Raw genomic sequence first — 24,282 nt, 5'->3', positions numbered from 1 at the left:
AATGTTCAAAAAATTTAATAATGACAAGAAAAAGATTTAATTAAATAGATGGATATTTTTCAAGTTCATGATATAAAATAAAATAAATAAATAAAACCATAGATATCTATTAAAAGTAAGATTCTGTTTTTAGGTAAAGAGAGATCTTATAGACATTATTTTCTAAGTTGCAGCGTATACAAAAATCATGAGTTGGGAAGACGTTAACCCCCCAAGAATGTTATCAATTCTTTTGGATATAGTTTATTTGTCATTTTTTTTTAATCCTATTCTTTATCTTACATTCTTAAGGAGTCAAAATGTGTAGCTGGCTTCTTAGTCTAGAAAGCCTGAAGAAAAATAAAAATAAAATAAAGGTTACTTAATCTGGAGTCTCACCAAAAGGGAGCAAACTTGAATGTTGCGCATTAAAATGCGAGAAAAGATGTCAAAATCAAAATTTAGGTCAAAATTTTGATCTCAGACCTTTAGCAGCACAATGTTGGTCATTTAATGCATAATAGGAAAGTAGAACCCATCAAAAAGGGTCACCCAGGATTGAGAGTTTGCCACTAAGTTAACAAATCTAAGAACATAACCATGATATTAATCGACTGCGGAAGTGATCAGGTGCGTGACCAAGCTGGAGTTGATTCCTGTGGACATTCAAAACTTAGTGTGGGATATGGTAACTCTTGCATCTCAGCTCCAAAATGTTTCTTTTGGTTTTGTTAAAGGGAGGTAATGCGTGGCGACTTCCTCGCGGGCGGGGCTGTGGTCCGCGCGGTGGACTCTTTGGCCTCTTTTGGATCCTGGGTTTCTGGATTTATGTAATTATGATGCCTTGCGTGGGTCGCGCGTGAATATATAGACTTACTTCTACCAAAAAAAACTAACCATTATATTAATCGAGTCTATATTGTAAGGAGAAAGGACCAACCTAACCTAACCTAACCTATGTGGAGGTGTACTAACATTTTATAGCCATTAATACCTTATCAGTTATCACCACCAAACTTGATCATTCAAATTCACTTGGATGAGCAGTTAATCTCTACTTAACTTTTTAATAAAATCTTATGTACCCCGAAAAGAGGAGCAGACTAAGATCCGAATCCAACCAACTTGAAAAGTTACACGTATGCAGAGGAAAGAATGGTGGGGTCTACCTCGAGGAAGGTGTAGCTTAACTACATTGTTATAAAAACTGTCTGCGACACCAATAAAATGCAAAAATTTTCATAATTGAGTTTAAGGGGCTGTAATTGAGGCGGCAAGAACCAAGAAGACATTTCCGTCCGCTAGCTTTCAATAAGCTCGGCTGAGTCTCCGGAACGAACCACAACGCAACTCCAACACATCTCCTCCTTTCTCTTCCCAATTTCCCAAATCACGCATTTTTTTCTTCTTCTCTTTCTTCTCGTCTCCCTCTCTGTTGCAGAATTGGAGCTTCAGCTTCAGAGAGGTTTTCATGGATGACGGAATGGAAGATGACCAAATTGGAGACCTCTTGACGACGGTAAACATAAACAATCACACACCACCACATCGTAAGACCCAATCATACAGTCAACAATTGGGAAATCCACAATTAGAGAGCTTCTACAACACCGGGAGAAAACACAGTCTTGATGAAGGTAGGATTCCCAAGAGCTTCGATCGATTCTATGATGATTCCTCTGACGAAGACGTCTTGTACCCATATGGTGGCGGTGGCCTTCCCAGTGGCCGCATTAACTCAGTTAGGATCTCCGGGATGGACCCTGTGGGTGATTTCTTGGAAGGACGTTCCTCGGATTCTTCGGGGGAGCTCCGGCGGACTTCGTTGCCGGAGTTTGTCGGCAATGGCGGTGGAAAGGGGATCTTTAGAGTTCCATTGCGTGCTGCCATTCATCCTGGACGGCCTCCGGGCTTGGAATTGAGGCCGCATCCGTTTAGGGAGACGCAGGTGGGTGGGTTCCTGAGGAGTATTGCGTGTACTGAGACGCAATTGTGGGCCGGCCAGGAATCTGGGTTGAGGTTTTGGAACTTCTGCGATGTTTATACCCCGGGGTGTGGTGTTGGGGGTAAGGCAAGAAGAGGGGATGAGGATACAGCTCCATTCTATGAATCGGCTCCGACGGTGCCTACCACCTGTTTGGTTGTGGATGCTGGGAATAGGTTGATTTGGACAGGACATAAGGATGGGAAGGTTAGATCGTGGAAAATGGATCAGCCTATGGATGGGAATCCTTTCAGGGAAGTTCTCACTTGGTATGCTCATCGTGGACCTATTTTATCTATGATTATGTCTTCTTACGGTGAGTGAATTCTATAGATTCTGTTATTGTGTTTATTGATTATTTTTGGGTTTATCGAATTCACTTGGTTGGAAGCCGATCCTTGGAAATATGCTATTCGGAGAAGTTCAAATCCTAAGAAAGAGAAAAAAGTTTGTATATAAGGTTGTTCAAAGTCTCACTTGACTGTGGCAATTGATGTAGTTAGCAAGAAATGGCAGGACTTTTACCATACTGTTTTACAGGGTGCTAGAGGGGTTTACTTTGGCAGCCTGCAATTGATGTCTACCAAATTTCCAACTGCAGATTCTTGTACTAGGAAATTATTTTGATGGAAATGTTTCCATGAAATTATTTATAAGGACTTAACTTCTATTGAGGCCTTCATGCATGCAAGCAAATTCATATCTATCTCCTCTGTACAGGAAATTTTTTTTGATGAATATAATTTGTGTAAAATGTTCGATTGACTGATTTGCCAAATGGAATGTCTGAAAAGTTGAATATAGCTTCTAGCTGGGGAAGGCCCTTCAAAGCTAAGATATAAGTAGTTTAATATCTATTCTTCTCTGAGAATTACACACTTTAGTTGTCTCCTACCATATATGCATCCAGAAACTCTGCAGAAGTTGTTTCTGCTTCATCCATTACTAATTGAACTAGCTAATAACCTAGAATTCAAATTCAACCAAGAAATTTTGGGATCTTGGAAACTTGTAAGAAGCTTACACTTGGACTTTCATTTGAAGGACATATTGTTATTTACATCATTTGTTTAAGGATCTACTGTCAGACAACAGGGGCAGTAATATTTTGAAAATTATTCTTGGTAAATAGAATCAACCAGCTTCTAGATTTGTCACATGCTGAAATATGTTGCAGCAATAATTGACTTCTCCTACCCTCTTGTACTTTCAGTTGTCAAATTAAAAAAAAAAAAAAAAAGTTTCACAAGATGAGTGGTTTTGGATGAAATTTACTATGATTGGAGGATTACATATGGTTTATGATTTTTATCTGTCTTGGGGAAGAATCCTATTTCTGTTTTATTATTCCCTTGGTATTAGAGTCTCCTCTTTTATGAATTATGTGGTGGTATTTTGGTTCAGTTAAAGAGTTGAATCCTACGGATTATTTGGTGATCCTCCAATTAGTTGAAGCCTTGGACTTGGAATCATAGTTGTTAAGGAATCGCTTACGCGACCGGTGTCAACTTGGTCACCTAGGCAACACCTTGTCGAGTTATTGGTATCGGTCCCTCAAACACCTTGAACCGCCTAGATGCCATGACAACTATGCTTGGAATTTATATATTATTTGATTTTTCTAAGAGTCTTTAATTGTATCAAATAGCCATATGAGAAGACATTAGGCGTGGACATGTACAATGAATGCCTTTGATGTAATAGAAAGAGCCCGGGAAAGGAGGAGTCCTAAAATACTCTAGGATAAATGGTAAGAAAAGGCATGCATAATGTAGGACTGGTAGCTAGTATTAATTTTACTATTGATGAGCTGCAGAAGAGGACTTACGTATCAAATTCTATTTACTTGAGTAGTTATTGCATACAAAGCCAGTCAACTCAGCCTTATTTCAAGTCAATTGGTAGCATGAGTAAGGTTGAGTCACCAGAGAAATCCTATTCATCTTTTCAGTCCTTGTTTCAACTTTCAAGGACCTGAAACAGAGGCTAGGTGTAGGACAGTAGAGTGTGTTTTTCTGCATTTCATTATGCAAATTGGAAAATTAATCTATAATACGTGAAGCCGTTAGAGAAAATTTTAGTATTTGATGGGACAATGCATATGAACACCTTAAAATTGTATTCATCCTTGTGTCATTGGATATCTGGTTTTGAAGTAAATAAGAATGTTTAACTCTAATTACCTGTGTCTAGATTTTCTTTCCATAAGATTAATCCCCACTTGTCGCAGCTGTGGTATTTGGATCATACTAGTTTGTACTTCATGATTGTCTATGTTAAGATTTTTTTCAAAATATGGTGTTGCTTTGGTGTCTAGAAAATAATAAGGGAAAAGAGAAGATTTGCACATGTCTGAAAGGTCCTATTCATTAGCATGAATTTCAACCATTTGTCTCATCTCTTAGCTTTTGTATAATATCATCCATGGCATGAAAGCTTTTCTTGTTGTTATGACTGGTACATGATTCAGAACTCTTGTGGAAGTTGTTGGTTCTTAAGTAGTTCATACTCACTTTGTTGACTTTTTTGACTTTGGAATCAGGTGATCTATGGACAGGTGGAGAGGGTGGTGTTATTAAGGTTTGGCCTTGGGAATCCATAGAAAAATCTCTTTCTTTAACAGTGGAGGAAAGACACATGGCTGCTTTGTTAGTTGAGAGGTCATATATTGATTTAAAGAGTCAAGTCACTGTTAATGGTGTTTGCTCCGTATCTGGATCAGATGTGAAGTATTTGTTAGTGGATAATGCTAGAGCAAAAGTTTGGAGTGCTGGGCAATTGTCCTTTGCATTGTGGTATGTCTCACCCGAAAATTCTTGTCCCAAGGTTTGCATAATTTGTTTTTGTCTCTTGATTTTTCCTTGAAGAATCTTGACAAAATTGAAGTCAAATTCTTGAAATAAATTCATATTTTCAGGAGTTATTGCTGGAACATTTGAACATTCGCACTTGACCCAAATGGATCTTGCATTTTCTGGGGTAGGATATGGAGAATATTTAGTTTTGTATTTTTTATTTTCTACTGGAAGAAACCTGGAAAATAAGGTAGGAGTTATTAGATTTCATATTTTTGGGGTGTTTTTGCTGGAACATTTGAGCCTTCATCTCTATTTCATTTCTCATTTTTTTGGAGAAAGGAAATGAAGTTTCATATTGTTTCTAAATATTCTAAAATTGTCTTTTGATTCTGAGCCTTCCTAGATTATCTGTAATAATTTATAATTTAAAAACAAAACGTTAATGCTGGACATACTATTTTATAAGTGTGTTATCTATACTACAGGCATGACTAAAATGGAACCTTAATAGCCTTTGTAGGAAATCCTTGGCACTAGTTATGCATTTTTTAAAGTAATAGGTTTGTGCTGCCATGGAAAATTCCTTGGTTTGAGTCTTTAGAGCGGCAAATTTGCACAAAAGAATATTGCAGCTTAGGACTTCAGAAGTGCTGAAAACTCACCTTACCATGACCCTGCATAGGCAGACTGGCTTTGGATAGTGTGCTACTGTATCACTGGGGTCCTAATGTCTGTTTCGTTGAGAAGTTCTTGAGTAGTAGTGGCAATACTAGTTTATATGTTGGCCATGTGGTTCTTTGGTCATGTTGTCTTCCAACGAAGGAAACTGTCTAGAACTTGATTTTGCAAAATATTTAGCATATGGGATTGGGAGGAACGATTTCATCTGGCATTTGTGTATGTACTGCATTAAGTAGTTACCACGATCACCACCTGGGAAGGGTGAGTAATTTCACCTATGTGGTGGAGGTTAGAAGATTGTCCATTACTATTACCACTGCTCCCAGCCCCACAAATCAAAGACTTAAAACACTGGTTCTTTGTCCACCACAGACATGCTTTAGATTCTAAGTTGTACAGGAAAAATTGATGAATCATCCTGAGAAATCTAGAATGTGGTTTTTTTCCTCACCAGGGATGCTCGTACACGAGAACTGCTGAAAGTATTTAATGTAGATGGTCAAATTGAGAATCGCGTTGACTTGTCATCAGGGCAGGATTCATCTGTTGAAGATGAGATGAAGCAAAAATTAGTTTCTGTGTCAAAGAAGGAGAAATCACAAAGTTCCATTAGCTTCTTGCAACGGTCACGTAATGCTTTGATGGGGGCAGCTGATGCTGTTCGTCGAGTTGCTGCAAAAGGGGCTTTTGGAGAAGAAAAGAGAACTGAAGCCCTAGTGCTAGCAGCAGATGGAATGATTTGGACAGGATGTTCAAATGGTGTAATTGTGCAGTGGGATGGGAACGGAAATAGGTTGCAAGATTTCCAATACCATTCTTCTTCTGTTCAGTGCTTCTGTGCTCTTGGAGCAAGGATATGGGTAGGCTATATCAGTGGCACTATTCAAGTGTTTGATCTTGAGGGGAAGCTGCTGGGAGGATGGGTTGCTCACAGTAGTCCTGTTATAAAAATGGCTGTTGGGGCTGGCTATGTCTTTTCATTGGCTAACCATGGTGGTATTCGTGGTTGGAGCATCAAATCTCCTAGTCCAGTGGATAAGTTGTTGCGATTGGAATTGGAAAGGAAAGAACTGCAATATAAAAGGCTAGACAATGTGAGAATACTGACCGGTACTTGGAATGTTGGACAAGGAAGAGCATCTCATGACTCACTTATATCGTGGCTAGGTTCTGCAGCAACAGATGTTGGCATTGTTGTTGTTGGGTTGCAGGAGGTTGAAATGGGTGCTGGTTTCCTTGCAATGTCCGCTGCCAAAGAAACTGTGAGATTTCCTCTTCTTTTTTTTTTTTCTGGGTGTGCTTACTGAAAAATACTGTTTTTAGTCAACCAATTTGATGCTATCAACATGCTACAGTGGCTTTGTGTCTCTCTTATATGAAATTCTTAGCTGCGTTTTTTCATAAACTGAGCTCCTTGATGCCAAAAGTTTGCGAAGTCTCGTAATTTGTAAAAAAATGTTAAATGTTCTCTTAGCGTTAGACTTTGGTTTTATCATTTGTTGTGTTAAGAGCGATTTGCTTGATGCATGTACACTTATCTTGGCTTATGGTGCCGCTCAAATTATTCTTTTGTGCTTGTATATTTTCTAGCTTCTTTGTAAAAACTTTTGTTTGGTCTATATGTTAATATTATCTCTGCAGTAGAGAAGTAAAAGAAAAGCCATTTAAATTTCTCACCTTTTGTCACTGCCATTATTGCTGGAAGATATCCATTTTCTGTGCTCTTTCACACATTGATATATAACAACAACTTCTGCTCTCATGAGTCCTGAATGGGAAAAAAAGCACATCCACAGTGAGTATCTAATATTATAATCGGTCACCTCTACATTTCCCATAGAAAGCATGCTAAAAATACAATAATAACCTATAGAGAAATGCCATGACTGGGTTACTGTGTTAGAATTCCCCTCAACTCTGATATACAACTGACTCTGAGACACCTATACCAAGGGAGAATTATAAAATCATTCAAGTAAAAGTAATGAAGCCGGAGTTGGACAAATTTGATGGGTGAAAGAGTTTTTTATATTATTGTAGTAGCATTTGGGAGTTACTATTATTGTCTTGCGCTTGCCTATGCAAGGAGAACTTCAGTTTTCTAATCTGATTTCTTACTTTGTTATAATTGATAAATTTATAAATAGAAGAAAGGGGAGACATCTCCATTGGTTTTGGATGTTGAAAGACCGGCTTTGCTTGATGTAGAGAGTGAGTCAGTTTCTGTGGAACTGTGGAAGACACTTCATTATCAGAGATCATGGGTAAGAGGCCTTTAGATGCAGATTTGAAGGAAGAAGAAAAAGAAGAGGGGAGCTGCCTGAACCACAGTTTTTCTTGCCTGGATTTTCATAGTTTCTTACTTTAGGTCTATTCACTTTCCTTTTTCATAATATGTAGGTGATTAGAATTAGCAACTCTCATTACTTTTATAAACTGATAGTGTCCTATAATCCAATTAAGGGGGTCAAGTCTGGAAGTTTCTATTTTAATATTGTTATTCTGATCATTGTGAATATGAATTCAGTAAGTGTATTAGGTGTTTTTCCTTTGTAGTCTAGCATGCCTCCATCAGCTATACTTGAGTCGCAAGGAGGAACAAAGCACCCACCCAGGTCTAAAATTAGGTTCAATGACTACTTATAACCCACTGACAATGGGCCGTGATATTAATTGTAGTCAGGCTCATATGTTGGCTCATAATTTGGGTACACCTTATAATGTAGATACCGAATTTGATTGATCAAAACAGTTCCCAATTAGGACCTTTTCACAGGGAGTCAATTGCAAATTTGATGGACTTAAGGTGAAACAGAGTTTAGATGGGAAAGAGGGCTAAAACCAAAATGGTATTATAAGGATAATAGCATATAACGAAACGGACTGAATATATATTCAAATGGGGCAGAACTATAATGAAGAAAGTGATAATAACAATGTAACATGTAACACCGGGGCTTCACACCGCAAAGTGGATTGATTGGATCAACACCAACCTTCCTTGATCAACACCATGAGTCTTAACACCTGGGCTTCACACCGCAAGGTGGATCGATTGGATCGAACACCAACCTACCTTGATCAAACACAAGGGTTCTCCAAAGAGGAGGAATGCTAGCAAGCAATTTGATTTCAATTCATAAGTTGTCTCTTCACCACTTACATAAGTCTCTTTATGTAGCATTCTAAAGAGATATAAACATTAATGGTAACATCCAACTACTAGCTAACACAACCTACTACAAACATTGATAGAAACATCCAACTACTACCCAAGACCACTAGTCAAAATAATAATGGAAACATCCAACTACTACCCAACACCACTAGTCAAAATAATAATGGAAACATCCAACTACTACCCAACACCACTAGTCAAAACAATAATAGAAATATCCACCTACTATACCCCACCACTAACCAACACCACCTACTAGCTCATTTTGTTGACTTTTCAAAGCTAGACTTGGGCTTAGTTCAAAATAGTGGGCTGATATTCTCCCACTAAAGTAATCCAAGCCCATGAAACCATGGGCTCATTTTATCCCACTACAATAGTCCTAGCCCATGTAAGCCATGGGCTGTTTTGGATCATATCCTTAGGCTTTGATGGGCTTGACCATTGGGCTTTTCTCTTCCTTGTATATGCTGCCAATTCTGCATCACCTTAAGCCTGTAAAGAGCGCATGTGTGGCCATCAGCCAGTAGGCTTTAGAGGATGTTTTTGCTGATTGCATGGGCCTGTGTTGATTTTACATGTGTACTTGTTAAAAGTTATCCAAGAGTTTTTACTTTTTTAGCACTAGGTTTTTAGTTACGGTAATAACTATGTCTCTCTCTCTCTCTCTCTCTCTTTTTTTTTTATTATTATTATTTTTTTTATTTCAGCCAGTTTCTATTTCCTTGTGATAGCATTGGACCTTCTTCTAGAAGATAGCTTGGTAACTATTGTAACCCCCAACCGTCGGTGGATTGATATTCTTTATTCCTCTAGATTATATAGCATGATGTAGATCCCATGTCTCTCGACAACCAGTGCAGTTTGCTTTTATATATTCCTTTACCTTCATGTGGTTGAGTGAATAAGGGCCTTTCCCATTGAGTACTAGAATTTTATCAACTGCGTCCAAATGAGAAATCTTTGGAGTGTGCATGAACCAATCTGCTACAGTGATTTGCATATGTAGTGTTTGTTGGAGTGAGAGTGATGTAAACCAAATTCTAGGGTTTGCTTGTAATGATGTTGCTCTAGATTTAGGCTCACTCTAGGATCCTCTCTCAGGGAACCAGCGGTCTTATAGGAGATTCTTGGAGGAATTAGAGCTTAAAGTAACAAAATAATACCCTAGAAAGGTTCAGCTAGGCTTAGAAACAAGGGAAATTAAGTTTTGAAGCTTGTAACATTTAGTTTCAGGAGAATGGGTTAGGTTTGAGTTCAAGAGGTTCTAGGGTTGAGGATGAAAAGGTTTAAGGTTCGGCTGCTGCTGAACTGTAATTCCGGGGTTATAATTCTAGTTAGGGCTTTGGGAATGATGTTGGGTTTCGGTTGGGATTGGAAAGGGGCTGTTGTTGGAGACTTGTGATTTCCGGTTATTTCTAATAGGTTTAGGTCAGCCCTAGTGGGTTTAGGATGGCTTTGAAGAGTCCTTCAGGGGTTGGGATTCTTGGAATGGGCTGGGGTTGGGGAAGTGAATCCTAAAAGGGTGAGGTGATTGGAGTTGGGTTGGACAGATATAGGTGTTCTAGTTAGGTAATCTGGCTTTAGGTTTTCTGGTTTTCCTGCCGCAGTCTAGAAAAGAAGAAATGGAGAACAATTGGGAAGGGGAATGGGCTGTACCTAAAGTTTAGGGTTATGGGAGGGTATGAACTAGGATTGAAAGGGGAGGGATTCTAAGGGAGCTGCAGGGTTGGGGAAGGTTTGGGATGGAGGGGGAATGGTGGGAAGACTTGCGGATAGGTTAGGAGAGGGGGTAAAGGTTGGAAGAGGGCTGAGGTTGAGGTGCACCGTGCACTTACCTGGAGATAAATGAAGGCTGCTGTTATGGTTGAATTGCTGCTGGAATTGAAGAAAGCAGCTGAACTTTGAAGAAGAAGCACCCCCACATCCTCCATGGCCCTCCCAAGGAACCCGCGACTTTGTTTCCTCCAAATTCAGAAATTTTGTTCAATTCGACTTTTTAATTACAAAGTAAGGAGGCCTTATTTATAGCCTTAAAATAAGAAACAAAATAAGTCTCTTATTAGGAAACCTAATTGGCTTTAAACTGACTTACTAGTTCTAATTAGCACTTTGATTTGACGAACAACCTCCAGCATAAACAAGGACACTATCATAACTTACCCTGGAGAGATCCAGTTAGGATTCTAGAAGTAGTAATGGAGTCCTAATAAAAAGAAAAGACTCAAATTAGGGGATCCCAACACACCCAGGAATCACACCTAGATAAGGACTCTGCAACAATTCACAATTACTAATTCAAATGAGAAAACAAAAATGGATCTAGGGTCCAAACAACAAACTGGATTCAATGGGACCCAGACCTAAGACACCATGAAAATTGATACAATTACCAAAATGCCCCTGGTTCGAATTAGGGGTCCTAGGGTTTGGGGAGACATTGAGTGGAAGCCTTTTGGTAATTGCATGGTCAAGTTGGTACCGCAATTATCTGTCGTCTACATTTGGGAAAACATTGAGTGGAGGCCTTCTGTATGGTTTTCCAAACTCCATTTTCACCAATGTGGGTATAACCTACTGACACAAGCTGTACAAGTAAAAACAATCAGGAAACTATCCCTTGGTTCTTCAATTAATTTAAAAGTTGAAAAATTCTAAGTATATAATGTGCTGTTTTAATAAGCTATATATAAATCAGTTAGCCTCCAATATCGAAGAAGAAGCAAGGGAAGCAGGAGGAGACAGAATCAGATGTAAGCCTTTAGTGAACTGGAACTCAGAGAGAGAGAGAGATGAATTATCATAGAATGCACTCATTATATGAAAACTGCACCTTGCCATAAAATTGCAAGCAGATTTCTTGTAGATCAAGTGAGCAACACATACAAAAGAACAATATTACCTAAATTTCGTATAAGCACTCTTGGTTGAAATCCTTTTGCATGGTCAGTCTGTTGTCACCTTCCATGGGCAAAAATAGAAGGGGGAAGGATCAATTTGTTCTCATCTCTTAGACCCCACCTCTAGCCCCCCTCCTTCCCCCTCTCTTCAATGAAGGCAATCATTTTACTCATTTTAATATTTGCATTGTGCTGCTAGTTGACATTTTCTCTCATTCCTTGGATAGGAATTCTTCTTTTTCTTCCCTTTTCTTTTTCCAATTGACCTAATTACATTTAAATAGTTGAAAGTATCTCCAACTGTTTTTAAATTGTAAGGGCTGAATTATTATTGTTGCTATTATTATTTTTCAATTCAGATCATGTGAATACATGTCAGTTTGAGGTTTCTTTGGGAAACAAAGAAGGGAAAATTTCTTACTCCCTATTTAAACTTACTTCCTTGTCAAATTTTTTACCTCTGGTTCCACCACCCCCTCCAAAAAAAAAAAAAAAATAAAAAATTAAAAAAAAAATAAAAATTGCCTTTCCTTCTCCTCTGATATTTCAAAATACAAATTACTCTTGATTTTTACTCTTTTAATTGATTTAAGTGATTTTTTTTCCTTTCCTTTTCTCCCTCTTTTATAGGAACCCATTTTATGTGATTAGGTGCAAATTTTTTTTCTTTTAAATTTTCTCCTTTTTTTAATAGTAAATTTTAGTTTTTATTGTCCCTTTCTCTTTTATTTTTTATGGCAATTTTCTCTTTTAATTGACTCCTATAATAGAGGTAGAAAGAGAAAAATAAAAAAAATTCAATTATGTTTAATAGATTCCTATAACGGAGGGTGATTAAAAAAGAAAAAATCCAGTCAATTTAATGGGTTCCTATAAAAGAGGGGGAAAAAAGGAAAATAAGAAAATAAAATAATATCAGGAAAGACTTGAAATCATCGTAATCGATTAAAGGGATACAAACAAGGGTAATTTCACCATTTTGAAATATCAGGGGAGAAGGAGAGGCAATAATTCACATTTTTTGTGGAATCATTGGTGAAACTTTTGAGGGGGGAGAGATGCACATTTTCTCAACAAAGAACAAAGCATTGTTTGTTAGTTTTCAACGTGGAAATGGGTTTCTCAAACTAAGCTTTTTATGAAGATTATATGTATGTCTTATTGGACAGAAGTGTTAGTGTGTTGCTGTTAAAATTTTCAGTAAAAAATAATGAAAGGTTATATACTCATACTGAATGGACACCTTGGGCCTTCTTTGACCGGCCTTGATTGACTTTCTATGTTCTATATATTAAATATATACTGCCACATTCTTTTCCTTCATGGATATCTTTGGCCGTCTTTGACTTCCTATGTTCTATCATTTTCCAATTTTATGGTGATTGTAGGTAGGACTTGAGGGAAGTTCGATGGGTCAGTGGTGGCTTGATACAATAGGGAAGACTTTAGATGAGGGATCAACTTTCGAACGTGTTGGTTCAAGGCAGTTGGCTGGCTTGCTCATAGCTATTTGGTAAAAAAATTTCATAGGAAGAACACAACATGTACCTTTTTGTTTCTTGTTTATAGGATTCATTTATGGTGGATCTATTTTAGGAATTCTTTTGTCTGTTAATAGGTATAATTGAATTTAGTTTCCTCCTTTGAATCTCCTTGTGATCTAATTTGCTCTACAATTATATTGTATTTTGCCTTTCAATTTACAAAAACAAAGGTTTTTGCAGGGTCAGAAGTAGCCTTTCACCATGTGTTGGGGATGTTGATGCCGCAGCAGTTCCCTGTGGTTTTGGACGTGCTATTGGCAATAAGGTATATCCCTCCGTAGAATTCTAATGGATCTATTTTTCTAGCCAAACTCAAACAGATGGAACAATACTCGGTACACAAGATTCAAGATTTCAGATTTCGCCTCTGTTTGACCTCTACTGAAACCAAAATGTTTTGGTGTAATACTGGGTTAAATTCTGATTATCATTTTGTTTTGATTTCATGCAAAGCCGTAATATTTAGTATTGTCGATGAAATATCAAAAACATGTTGGTGTGCTGATTTTATGTTGCCATTAATCGAAATACGAATTTTGAATAATGAAATAATGTTGGGATGTCTCTGTCTCCTTAAGCCATAGTTGTCACAATGTTTAGGCAAAACATGATGTGGGGAGAGGCCTAAATGCAAGGCAACAGCAACATGTGCCTACCTAGTTAACTAGGTCACTGGATGCCAAAGAGGCACCTTCAGACCTATGCTGTAAACACTATTGCATACCTAGTGTATCTGGTAAATTCATAGCATAAGTTTTCTGTTACATTTATGCCACAGATTTTGTTGCCATACATTTACTTCATAAAAGGTTGTTTGAGCACAGGGGGCTGTAGGTTTGAGGATGAGGGTTCATGACCGGGTACTTTGCTTTGTGAACTGTCACTTGGCAGCACATTTGGAGGCAGTTAATCGCCGGAATGCTGACTTTGATCATATATATCGGACAATGACATTTACTCGACCAAACACAGCAGCTGGTATGGTGATGTTCCTGTTTTTGTGTTCCTCTCTTGCCTGCTGCACATATTTATTTTGGCTGCTTTATTCTTCTGGCCTGCCGTTGGTCCTCTCTCTTGCAGCTGGTGTCTCATCTGCCACTCAGTTGCTTCGTGCTATAAATGTATGTAGAACTTTTAATTGGATTCTTGGATATTTGAATCTCAATTCCCTTTTTTAGTTTGCTTCAATCTTCAAGCTGAATTGTTAAGAATTTCTGATGTTGCAGCCTATGGGTGTCCAATTTGAAGATGGGAGGCCTGAGCTATCTGAAGCAGATATGGTTGTGTTTCTTGGCGATTTCAACTATCGGCTTCATGGAATTTCTTATGATGAGGCAAGAGACTTTGTTTCACAAAGATGCTTTGATTGGCTCAGAGAAAGGGACCAACTTCGAGGAGAAATGAAAGCTGGGAAGGTCTTTCAAGGAATGCGTGAAGGGATCATTAGATTTCCGCCAACATACAAGTTTGAACGCCACCAAACTGGTCTAGGAGGTATTTGATAATTTATTTACAAGTATTGTGTTATCTTTTCTATCAGTCAGATATCTCTTTTGGATTATGCATTATATGAACCCGATGAACTGAGGATCCTTCACATAAACTTCTTGAAAGATGTTAGAAGTCGTGCTATGTAAAGGGGTACATTATCAAGTGTACCATGGGGTACACTTAGCCATGCACATGCTGGTTGTATTTACTAGATTTGCCCTTTCCCTTTGCTTGGTTGACAAGTACGATCATATCTAGGATAGTTTCTTTTTTTGCAGACTATATTTACTTTCTATTTTACTGTAAACCAGTTAAAGAAAGATATTCTAAACTGTTCTTTGATCTAATATTATAAATAAGTGGGAGAGGGGGAGTCTCTTGCACACAAGATCTCTCTTTCCTCCTCTTTACATTCTCCTCTCCATCATCTCTCATTCTCTCTTCTCTTAACTCTGTTTTGGGTTTCTAAACTGCTACTCATGCTGTTTGCATCACACTGGGATTATGTTTATTGTGTCATGTCTGAAAGTTTTGAATTGTAATTTTGTGCCATCAATTCTTTTTGTAGGGTATGATTCCAGTGAAAAGAAGCGTATTCCAGCCTGGTGTGACAGAATTTTGTATCGTGATAGTCGTTCAGCTTCGGTATCTGAGTGCAGTTTGGAATGCCCTGTAGTCGCATCAATTTTACAGTATGTTTCTTCTTATTGTTGTTTTGTTTTAAGTTCTATACGCCCTGTATGACTTTGGACCTCTTCTGTTTACCAGGTATGAGGCTTGCATGGATGTGAATGATAGTGACCACAAGCCTGTAAGGTGCATATACTCTGTTGACATTGCTCATGTAGATGAGTCAATAAAGCGACAGGAGTATGGGGAAATAATGAGATATAATGAGACAATCAGATCCATGCTTGAAGAATTAAATGATGTTCCAGAAACAATTGTCAGCACCAACAACATAATACTACAAAACCAGGACACATCCATTCTGCGAATCACCAACAAAAGCATGAAAGATAGAGCTATGTTTGAAATCAATTGTGCAGGACAGTCAACTGTCAAGGAGGGTGGGCAAGCATCTGAACATGTTCCCAGAGGTTCCTTAAGTTTTCCCCACTGGTTAGAGGTAAACTTTCATATCTTTCAACAAAAATACCAATGAACCTTATGCCCCTCAACCGCCACCCCAACACTCTCTACACATCTCTCAGTTTATTGTTGTGGTGTTGTTCTTTGCGTGAATATTTCGTTTCTGGGTATATTTTTAGTTAGACAGGATGGAAATTTATCAATTTTAGGAGAGGGTTGAAAAATATTGAAATTCCTGAGTGGTTTAAATCAGCTTCATAAATACAAATAGTGTAGTTTGAATGATGTAAGGACTTGCATAAGTCATCTATCACAGAGTTGTCTGTCGTTGAACCTTGAGTCAACTGACTTTTGCTCTTCTGGTTGTGTTTTTCTTGGAAAAATGACCAGTAGCTGCAGCAGAAGAATGATCCATAGGGAAACTCTCCTAGAAGGCTTTTAGGAGAAAGAACAGAATAGGGAGGCATTAATTCATCTCAGTGGATGAGAATCTACAGACTGTCTACCGCCTGAGAGTACCAGAGAAAACACGGAGAAAATTTTTTCATTGGGAATCTGGAAAGAATAGAGCAATACTATCTTTGCTTTCTGTTGATACCTAGGGTTTTTTATTATTCCAATTCTTGGGAGAATATTATGTTTTTTAGATTCATTCAGTATACAAGCTGAATCTGTGTCCCATAAGTGTAAGCACAAAATCCACCTCCACCATCATGCCTACTACATAAACAAATTTGTCTCCATACACAAGTCACAGTTTTGCAGGGGCTTCAACCACTTTTTACAAACCCAAGGTAATTTCTGTTTCAGAGAGGTTTCCTACATGGACAGTGTGCAGTTTCATGCCTTTGGAGAGGTTTAGTATTGCAAAACACTAACAACAGGTTGGTATGTGAGACATCTTAGAGGGGGTGCTGCGCTTCCATAGTCTGAGTCTTCTGAAGGCTGGAATTAATTTTGCATTGTGCAAATATTTTACCCTTTGAGTTGCAAATCTTTTACCCTTTCTATTTAGTAGGACGGTTTTCAGTTATATTTTTAGGGAAGAAAATAGTTTTGCACATTTTCTAGTTAAGGTTGCACAAAGGTTTTCTTTCACTAGATTTTGGTGGGGCTATCCCACCCTTGTGCAAATAACTTACCTTCACCTGGATTTTTTTTTGAGAATTTTATTGGAGGAGAGGGATTGGACACAAGAGAGATGTGAAGGGGAGACAATTCCAGTTCTATGCTGTGACAAGTAAGAAATACACCAGCAGGACAAATGGGTACTTCCCTTCATGAATTAATGGAACTCATAGGCCTGTACTTATTCTATATTACTCAAAGAATCAAAGTTCCTTCACTGATAACAACCCCGAGAGCCTAGTGGATCTTCCATTCTCTTTTGGCTTGACCCCTGGCATCCGATGGGCGTTCTATTCTCCCTCCTTGGCCCCCGTGCTGTCTATGAGACTTCGTATCCCTAAGACTTGCACCCTTGATGTCTTCATCTCCAATGGTTCATGGTCCCCGCTCCCCCTCCCCAGCCTCTCTCTAGTTTGGAGTGCCCTCCCCCCTATCCTCAGCCAGCCGTATGACCTCACTATTTGGTCTCCTTCTCCCACCAAATCCTTCACCACAGCCTCCGCCTGGAACCTTCTCTGATCCCATCACCCCCCTGTTCCCTGGTCCCGGTTGGTTTGGTTTAAAGGTCACATCCCCCGCCATACCCTCACTCTTTGGAGGGCCCTCAATCTTGCCCTTCCTACCCAATCATTCCTCATTAGCTGCCATATCCCCGCCACCCTAATTGTTCCCTTTGTTGGAATTCCTCTGAGGACATTGAGCACCTTTTTTTCTCCTGCCCCCTTTCCCATTCCCTTTGGGACAGAGCCCTTGCCTCCATTGGGCCTCGCTCGCGACGATCTCATGGTTTTGCTAGGGATTGGTCTTGGATCTTGAGAAACTTTGCCGGTCACTCTATTTGCGACCGCCTTGGTAAGCTAGTCTTCGGTGCCACCATCCACCATCTTTGGTGGGAGCGTAACATTAGAAGATGGACCTCCAAATATCGTTCTCTTGAGTTGATTTGGAGTGCCATCTACTTTGATGTATCTTCCAGATTGCTATCTATTCCCCATCCCCCGGTGGCGGACTCCCCCAAAAATAGGTTAATTGAGCCTAAATATCCTACCCGAATTAAAAATCTGATTACTTTTCCCAAAAAAATAACAAAATCTTACATTGTCTCTAAAACTCCTACGAAAACAGTTACTATTTTATTTCCTTGCAAGGTGGACTTGGGGCCCACCAAATATGAATTGATCTCCTTGAAAGGTGGACTTGGGGCCCACCAAATATGAATAATTATCTCCTAGGTTACTGTTGACGCTACTGTAGTGAGAACAATAATTTCTGGTTGTGCTGCATCATCCCCTATCTATAGGTCCAGGGTCCCCACAGTACTAGGCACCTCTCTTGAATCTCTCCCTGCTGACACCTTGTCTTCCACTCTATTGTGAGCAGCCAATAGACATTGTCTGTGAGTTGAGACATATATGGTAGAATGGAAGAAAAAGAAGGGGGGAGGAAAAAAAGGTTAGGCACTTTGAATCATAGAACAAAATTCCATCGAAACTTGCGGAATTTCCCATTTTGGGAACCTCAAAACGAAAAACTAGGCGACCGAAAAAAAATCCCAAGTTTCGGTCGAAATTTCGTCGAAACTTGTCGAAACCTGGTTCAACCCAACTAAACCGGTTGGTTCATGAAGAAAAAAATTCCCAAATTTCATGGGAAACATGGGAAATTTCGTGGAAACTTAAGAAATTTCGAGGAAAGGAAATTTCGTGGAAACCTAGTTTTTTTCTTACAAGTTTTGTAGCCTTACCAAATTTTCAATTTTTTGTTTCGTTCATGTTTTCTCAAATAACCCCTCCATTTGGACTTCCCTATCCAAATTGTGTATTTCCTTAGACTTATTATCTTAGGCATGTTGATAACTAGACTTATAAAGTTATAGTTGTCGATTACCTTGACAACTATAGGCATAAAATGTCATGGGATGTCTATGTTCGTTGGTTAGAGGAGAGGATGTTATAGGCATAATATTACTTAGCTCACAGGATGGATCCACCGAGGGACTCCTCTTGGCACTGAGTTGTACTTTTCTTTTATCGTTAGTTACTTTGTATTTGATGTTTTGAAGTTAGAAATTATACATTGAATATTATGTACTTAAGTAGTTAAGTTTATAATGTACTTCTTGGACAACTTTACATTGATGTTATGTACATTAAATGACATATCTACATTGATTTTTTTAGGAAAATACAGCCAATGTGTTCTTTATACTAGTAGCTTAAATGCAGAGTCCCACCCTAAAATACTCCCTAAAACGTGTCGAAACTTGCACAAAAAAGTCCCAAGTTTCCTCAAAAATTTTCAAATTTCTACCTAGGGTTCCCATTTTCACTTAGTCGAAACTTGAGTTTCTCTCGAATCATGGTTATCAAAGCATCCGCCTAGGCGCGCCTAAGCGGCAAAGCGGTTTTTGAACCGCTTAAATTGTTGCCGCTTAACTAACGGGCTAATTTCTTGCCGCTTTTTTGCTTAGGCACTACCGCTTTGCCGCGCCACCTAGATGCTAAAGTAATCGTTTTTTTTACATTTTGTAATTTGTGCATATTATTATTATTTTTTTAAATTATAATTTATTTTACAATGTCTTATATAAATTTAAATATGTGAGCCATTTCGGAATTGAGGCCCAATTTGCAAATGAATTCCGAGGCCCGAAGTGCCTGTCGGCAACAGAATGTGAAGCATGAGCCATATTCAACATTGATAATTAATGAATCATTAAATAAACAATGACTTGGAAATTGGAATAATGAGATTTATTAATTTATCATGTCGGCACTATTTGGTTAAAAAAAGGGGAAAATGGATACATCAATTCTGATTACTGATTTATGCGCAAGAGTACAAGACACTTATTTGGCGTTACACTATCATAGAGGTAAGTAAGAATGTAAAGTTACTACTTTCATTTTCATTTTTCAGGTTGATTACTAATATAGTACATACTACATAATTATTGTTATAAATTTTAGGGTAAATGTCACTTACCTCCCCTCTTAGCTGGACAAATGGCACTTACACCCCCTCTTAGTTGGATAATATCACTTACCTCCCCTTTTACCTAGCAAATATATCAAACACCTCCCATCTGTTAACTTTTTCGGTTAAATTTAACTTTTACCGTTAAATATTTTTCTAAAACCCCAAACTACCCTTGGCTAAAAATATATATATTTTTATTTTAAACCCTAAATTACCGTAATCACCATAACAGTTAAAATACTAAATTACCCTCATTTAAAATAATTATTAAAAACCAAAACATCATAGTTAAAACCCAATTATCTTTAATTATTAAAAGCCCAACATACCCTTTTTTTTTCAAAAAAAATATATTTCTAGTGCCCCTACTATCAAGTAAAATTAAAAATGCAATTAAAAAAAAAGGTATGTTGATAAAATTAAACACGTACTACTATTTTGGGTTTTTTAATTGTTTGATAAATTTTCTTTAAAAAAAAAAAAGTATGTTGGGCTTTTAATAATTAAAGATAATTTGGGTTTTAACTATGGTATTTTGGTTTTTAACAATTATTTTAATTGGGGGTAATTTAGTATTTTAACTACTAGGTGATTACGGTAATTTAGGGTTTAAAATAAAAAAATATTTTTAGCCAAGGGTAGTTCGGGGTTTTAGAAAATATTTAACGGTAAAAGTTAAATTTATCCGAAAAAGTTAACATAGGGGAGGTGTTTGATATATTTGCTAGGTAAGAGGGGAGGTAAGTGATATTTACCCTAAATCTTATGATGCTTGATTAGATGAAGTTATGTTTTTAATCTTTTTTTGGATAATTTTTCATAATTGTGATTCTTGAATGTTTTTTTACTTTTATTTTTATGAATGTGATTGTTGAATGTTTGTTTAGTACTTTAGTTTATTATAAAAAGTATTTGTATCAAAAAGTAGTTTAAAAGTAGTTATATTAAAAATATTGACTAAACCGCTGTGGTCGCTTTATTGCCGCCTAAGCGCTGCTTAGTCGCCTAAACACCAAGACGGAACCCCCGTCGCTTTGCCGCTTTAATAACCTTGCCTCGAATTTTTTTCTATGCTTTGAATCATTATGGCACAATAGACAAGGAAGATTCTCCCCAAACAGAAAGCAGCAGTATGGATGAACTGTATTTCTGCTACTGTGTGCTATGGTTTTCCGAATTCCTGAATCAGAACTACTTGCAGAGGTTGCCTCACCAGTCTCATTAATACTTCACTCTTTGTTGTTCTTTTTCTGATAACCCCGATTACAGTATAACAAATTTCCCATCCAACAAATCATCTTGACCACAAAAGTTTGCGAACAAAATTAAGCAGATATGCACCAGAGAAATAAAAATTGAAATTTTCAAAAAGAAATGCTCAGGAAAGAACAGAAACAAAGCATCAGCAATTCTTTTTGTGTTCTATTCTTAGTTATTTCTACTCATTTCCCTAACCTCTTACAATTTTAAACCTAAAGAATAGTAATAAACTACAGAGATTGCAACCCTTCTAATCTTGTCTGGACTGTACAGTAATGACACTAGAATCGCATGCCTTCGCTGCCAGATTAATAAAAACCAATTTGTTATAAGGCAAAAGCAGAGCATACTAAGGAGGTGAAACAGGTGTTTCTTACGAATTATTTAACTCTGTTTTTCAAAATTCGACGAGAAAGAATTGGATGGCTCTGGACTGAGGTAGGGATGGATGATGGTTCTTCTCTTCCTTTCTAGGAGGATTACACAAAGTCAAATCTCAAAAGACTGTTGAAAAATCCATTCTTTTCCGGAACAACTGCCCAAGGGTGGATATCATATGCTCAGGGTTCATTGAAGGACTTCAAGATCTGAATGTCAGGGCCATCATCGATGCAAGACTTCTTGAAAGATGCCGATAAGCCTACCAATTCTGAAAAAGCTCATCCTTGGAAGTGTTCACACAAATCCTGCAGATGCATCGTCCTTTGGTACCTATTGAGAGCCCAGGCTGTGTAAGTGGGCGCATATTCCTCTGTTAACCTGCAGCATTTGCATTGGCAAGCTCAATAGATGAGAAGATGGGGCAGGAGGTGGTTGCAGGGTGGAGTGTGGGGGAGATGCTGAGGAAAGGCTGTGGGAGTGAGTGCCAATGGAGGGTGGTGAGATGGGAGGGGAAGACGGGTAATTTAGGAATTAGGAATCAGAAAGAGAGAGGTGAAAGCTTGCGTTTGGGGATTATCGAAAAAATGTACCTAGTAAGTGTAGGTAAGTATAGGGGAAGAGATTGAAAATTTCCCCAGATTCATCTCTTTTATGTTATATAGTTTTCGTATGTTATGATCTAGTGATCATGGGTTCACGTCTGGAGTGGAAACAACATCTGGGGTAGGGCTGTGTACATTATGATCCATGCAAGACCCCAGGTGAGAACCTTGTGCACTTTGTACGGTTATGTTCTGAAGATAACCTGGAGTCTGGACTACCTGTATTTACAGATTATTAGGTACATTTCAGTTTCAATTCTGAAATTTTATGGTTACATATATGATTGAAAGGTAATTCTAAATGATTTAAGATAAATTCAGTAGACACTCCTGGAGTTCCTGAAACCTAAGGTGCAACTCATTTTGATTCAGGAATCAGCCTGTCCACAAAGTGTTTATTTTTTTGGATGGGGGTGGGGTTCATAATGATCTTCCCAGACTCCACTGTGGCTGAAGCCTGGTGCACTGTGTGTGCTTTTCTTTCCGGAGACCCGAAATCTATTGTTGTGGTTCTGTGGAGCCTTGTGTTTGGTTCCAAAACCCATAACATTTGAGGACCAACTTTTCAAAGCACCATCTCCATAAATGGAGCAATGATGGTACATTATGTTCTTTTATTTTTTGATGGTTCCATTCCTTCATTTCCTTGCAAGAAGGCCAAGACTGCACCATGAAGTGTGGTATGGAAGGAAAAATTTACGGAGGGTTCAGATTCATGTGGTGAAGAAAGTTGTGAGAGGCTTGAAAGCAAATAATTACACAATGAACTGGGTTTCTGTAACTGATTTTTGTAATCACTTCAGAGTATGTTTTTTTCCTATTTAAAATCTAAAGCAATATGGCTGAATTATCGGTGTACCAGCTCTAAGAGTTTCTTCCATAGTGTTCTCCAATAAAAGTTCTAAATGTCTGAACCTAACTTACATGGTGTACCCTCCCAACCCCCTTCTTTTTCTTTTTGGATTGAAACATGGTGTACTCATTTCAGTCTCCAGAGGTTAAAAACTGTGTGTACACAGAATTAGTCATTGGTCATCCTAATAGTTGCTACATTGTTTAACAGTACGAACATCTGCTGTTAATTTGCAAATAATAATGCATGTACTGTCAGTTTTTCTTTCATTATGAATATCTCTTAAGTATGCTATTGTTCTTTTTGGCTTTCTTCTTGAGCTGTACAGCATAACATCACTATTTTAGTCCCCCTCCCCCTCCCCCTCTCTTTTTTCCTTTTACCTCATCGTGTTTTATTTATGCCTTTCATGGTTCAGGTAACTCCAGCAACTGGCATAATAGAACCTGGCCAAATTGTCGAAGTTGCAGTGCATCACGAGGAGTTCCATGCCCTTGAAGAGTTTGTTGATGGTGTTCCACAAAACTCTTGGTGTGAAGACTCCAGAGACAAGGAAGTGATACTAGTTGTGAATGTACGAGGTAGTTGCACCATTGACAAAAAATGCCATCGGATTCGTGTGCGCCATTGCTTCCCATCGAAGGCTTTACGTACTGCTTCAAATTCCAGTGACTCTAAAAGATTCGAAGGGAAGGTTCTTCATAGAGCGGACTTCCGACAGCTCAGCAGTTCATGTGATGTGGTTAATGACCTACGATCTTTGCAGAATCCTTAATCAGCAGCCCACAGAAATTGGGAAAGAAGTCCTCACATCAGTCAGGGAATGTGAAGGCATAAGGCAACTTTCAACCTGATGCAAAGGCATCCTTTCTCTAGACCGGTCCCATACATGTATCTTGATGTAAATACCCAAGGCCTGATCATGATTTTTATGTATCATGGAGTAGGATCATTTTGTTTGATAGAGCTTTTATCCATTATTTTAGTTCAATTCTGTGAAGCAGAAGCAATTCTTTAATTCCAAGGGCCCTCCTAGGTTTTTCAGTCTAACAGTCTAATACGTTGTATTATTATTTGATAAAATGATTCATGTGTGTAAAAAGAAATACAGCAAGCATAGTGGTTGGTTGTAATTTATTCTTACCAGACATTTTGAATAAATTGTTGTCTATCAAAAGGTTAGTTGATAGAGGACATGGAGAGCTGTTTGAAGTTATCTGTTATGTTTTCAAGCAAAATTCTCTTCTATGTTATTTTACATGCGATCCCAAATTCTCTTTACATGGATTCCCATGAAAGGAGTCTCTCTTGTTCTTTTGGGTTGAAAACGCAAACATTTGTCTATCATTCTGAAAAAAGTTTTCTGTCTAGCATTACAATAACTTAGAATGGCCTCATGGGATATAGCTTAGAGGGTGGGGCCATAGCCTTG

General features: G+C 38.1%; 1 protein-coding gene across 3 annotated transcripts; it reads left to right on the top strand.

Moving 5' to 3' along the window:
- Positions 1-908: 908 nt before the first annotated feature.
- LOC149012797 (type II inositol polyphosphate 5-phosphatase 15-like) lies at positions 909-24,008 on the top strand. Of its 3 annotated transcripts, XM_089159944.1 has the most exons (11): positions 910-2,279; positions 4,506-4,758; positions 5,897-6,704; positions 12,909-13,033; positions 13,245-13,329; positions 13,889-14,042; positions 14,145-14,185; positions 14,291-14,558; positions 15,124-15,247; positions 15,324-15,684; positions 23,269-24,006. In XM_089159944.1, exons 1-11 carry the CDS (start codon positions 1,451-1,453, stop codon positions 23,623-23,625), a joined length of 3,405 nt encoding a protein of 1,134 aa, XP_089016070.1. In that variant the 5' UTR covers positions 910-1,450; the 3' UTR covers positions 23,626-24,006. The 3 variants fall into 3 exon arrangements, with proteins under 3 accessions (XP_089016069.1, XP_089016070.1, XP_089016071.1); XM_089159943.1 differs by having other exon boundaries at positions 909-2,279; positions 13,889-14,185; positions 23,269-24,008; XM_089159945.1 differs by having other exon boundaries at positions 2,068-2,232; positions 13,889-14,185.
- Positions 24,009-24,282: the final 274 nt, after the last annotated feature.

The sequence above is a fragment of the Hakea prostrata genome, chromosome 6, assembly GCF_041222555.1.
Source record: "Hakea prostrata isolate BN-2017 chromosome 6, UWA_Hpros_2, whole genome shotgun sequence".
Lineage (NCBI taxonomy): Eukaryota > Viridiplantae > Streptophyta > Magnoliopsida > Proteales > Proteaceae > Hakea > Hakea prostrata.
This window is presented reverse-complemented; position numbering and strand designations above follow the sequence as displayed.

Bases quoted from the DNA above. Each gene is read 5' to 3' on its own strand.
- LOC149012797 (XM_089159943.1), top strand. From the start codon at position 1,451: ATGGATGACGGAATGGAAGATGACCAAATTGGAGACCTCTTGACGACG. The intron at 2,280-4,505 runs GTGAGTGAATTC...CTTTGGAATCAG, and splicing joins TATGATTATGTCTTCTTACG to GTGATCTATGGACAGGTGGA. The intron at 13,034-13,244 runs GTAAAAAAATTT...AGGTTTTTGCAG, and splicing joins GGCTTGCTCATAGCTATTTG to GGTCAGAAGTAGCCTTTCAC.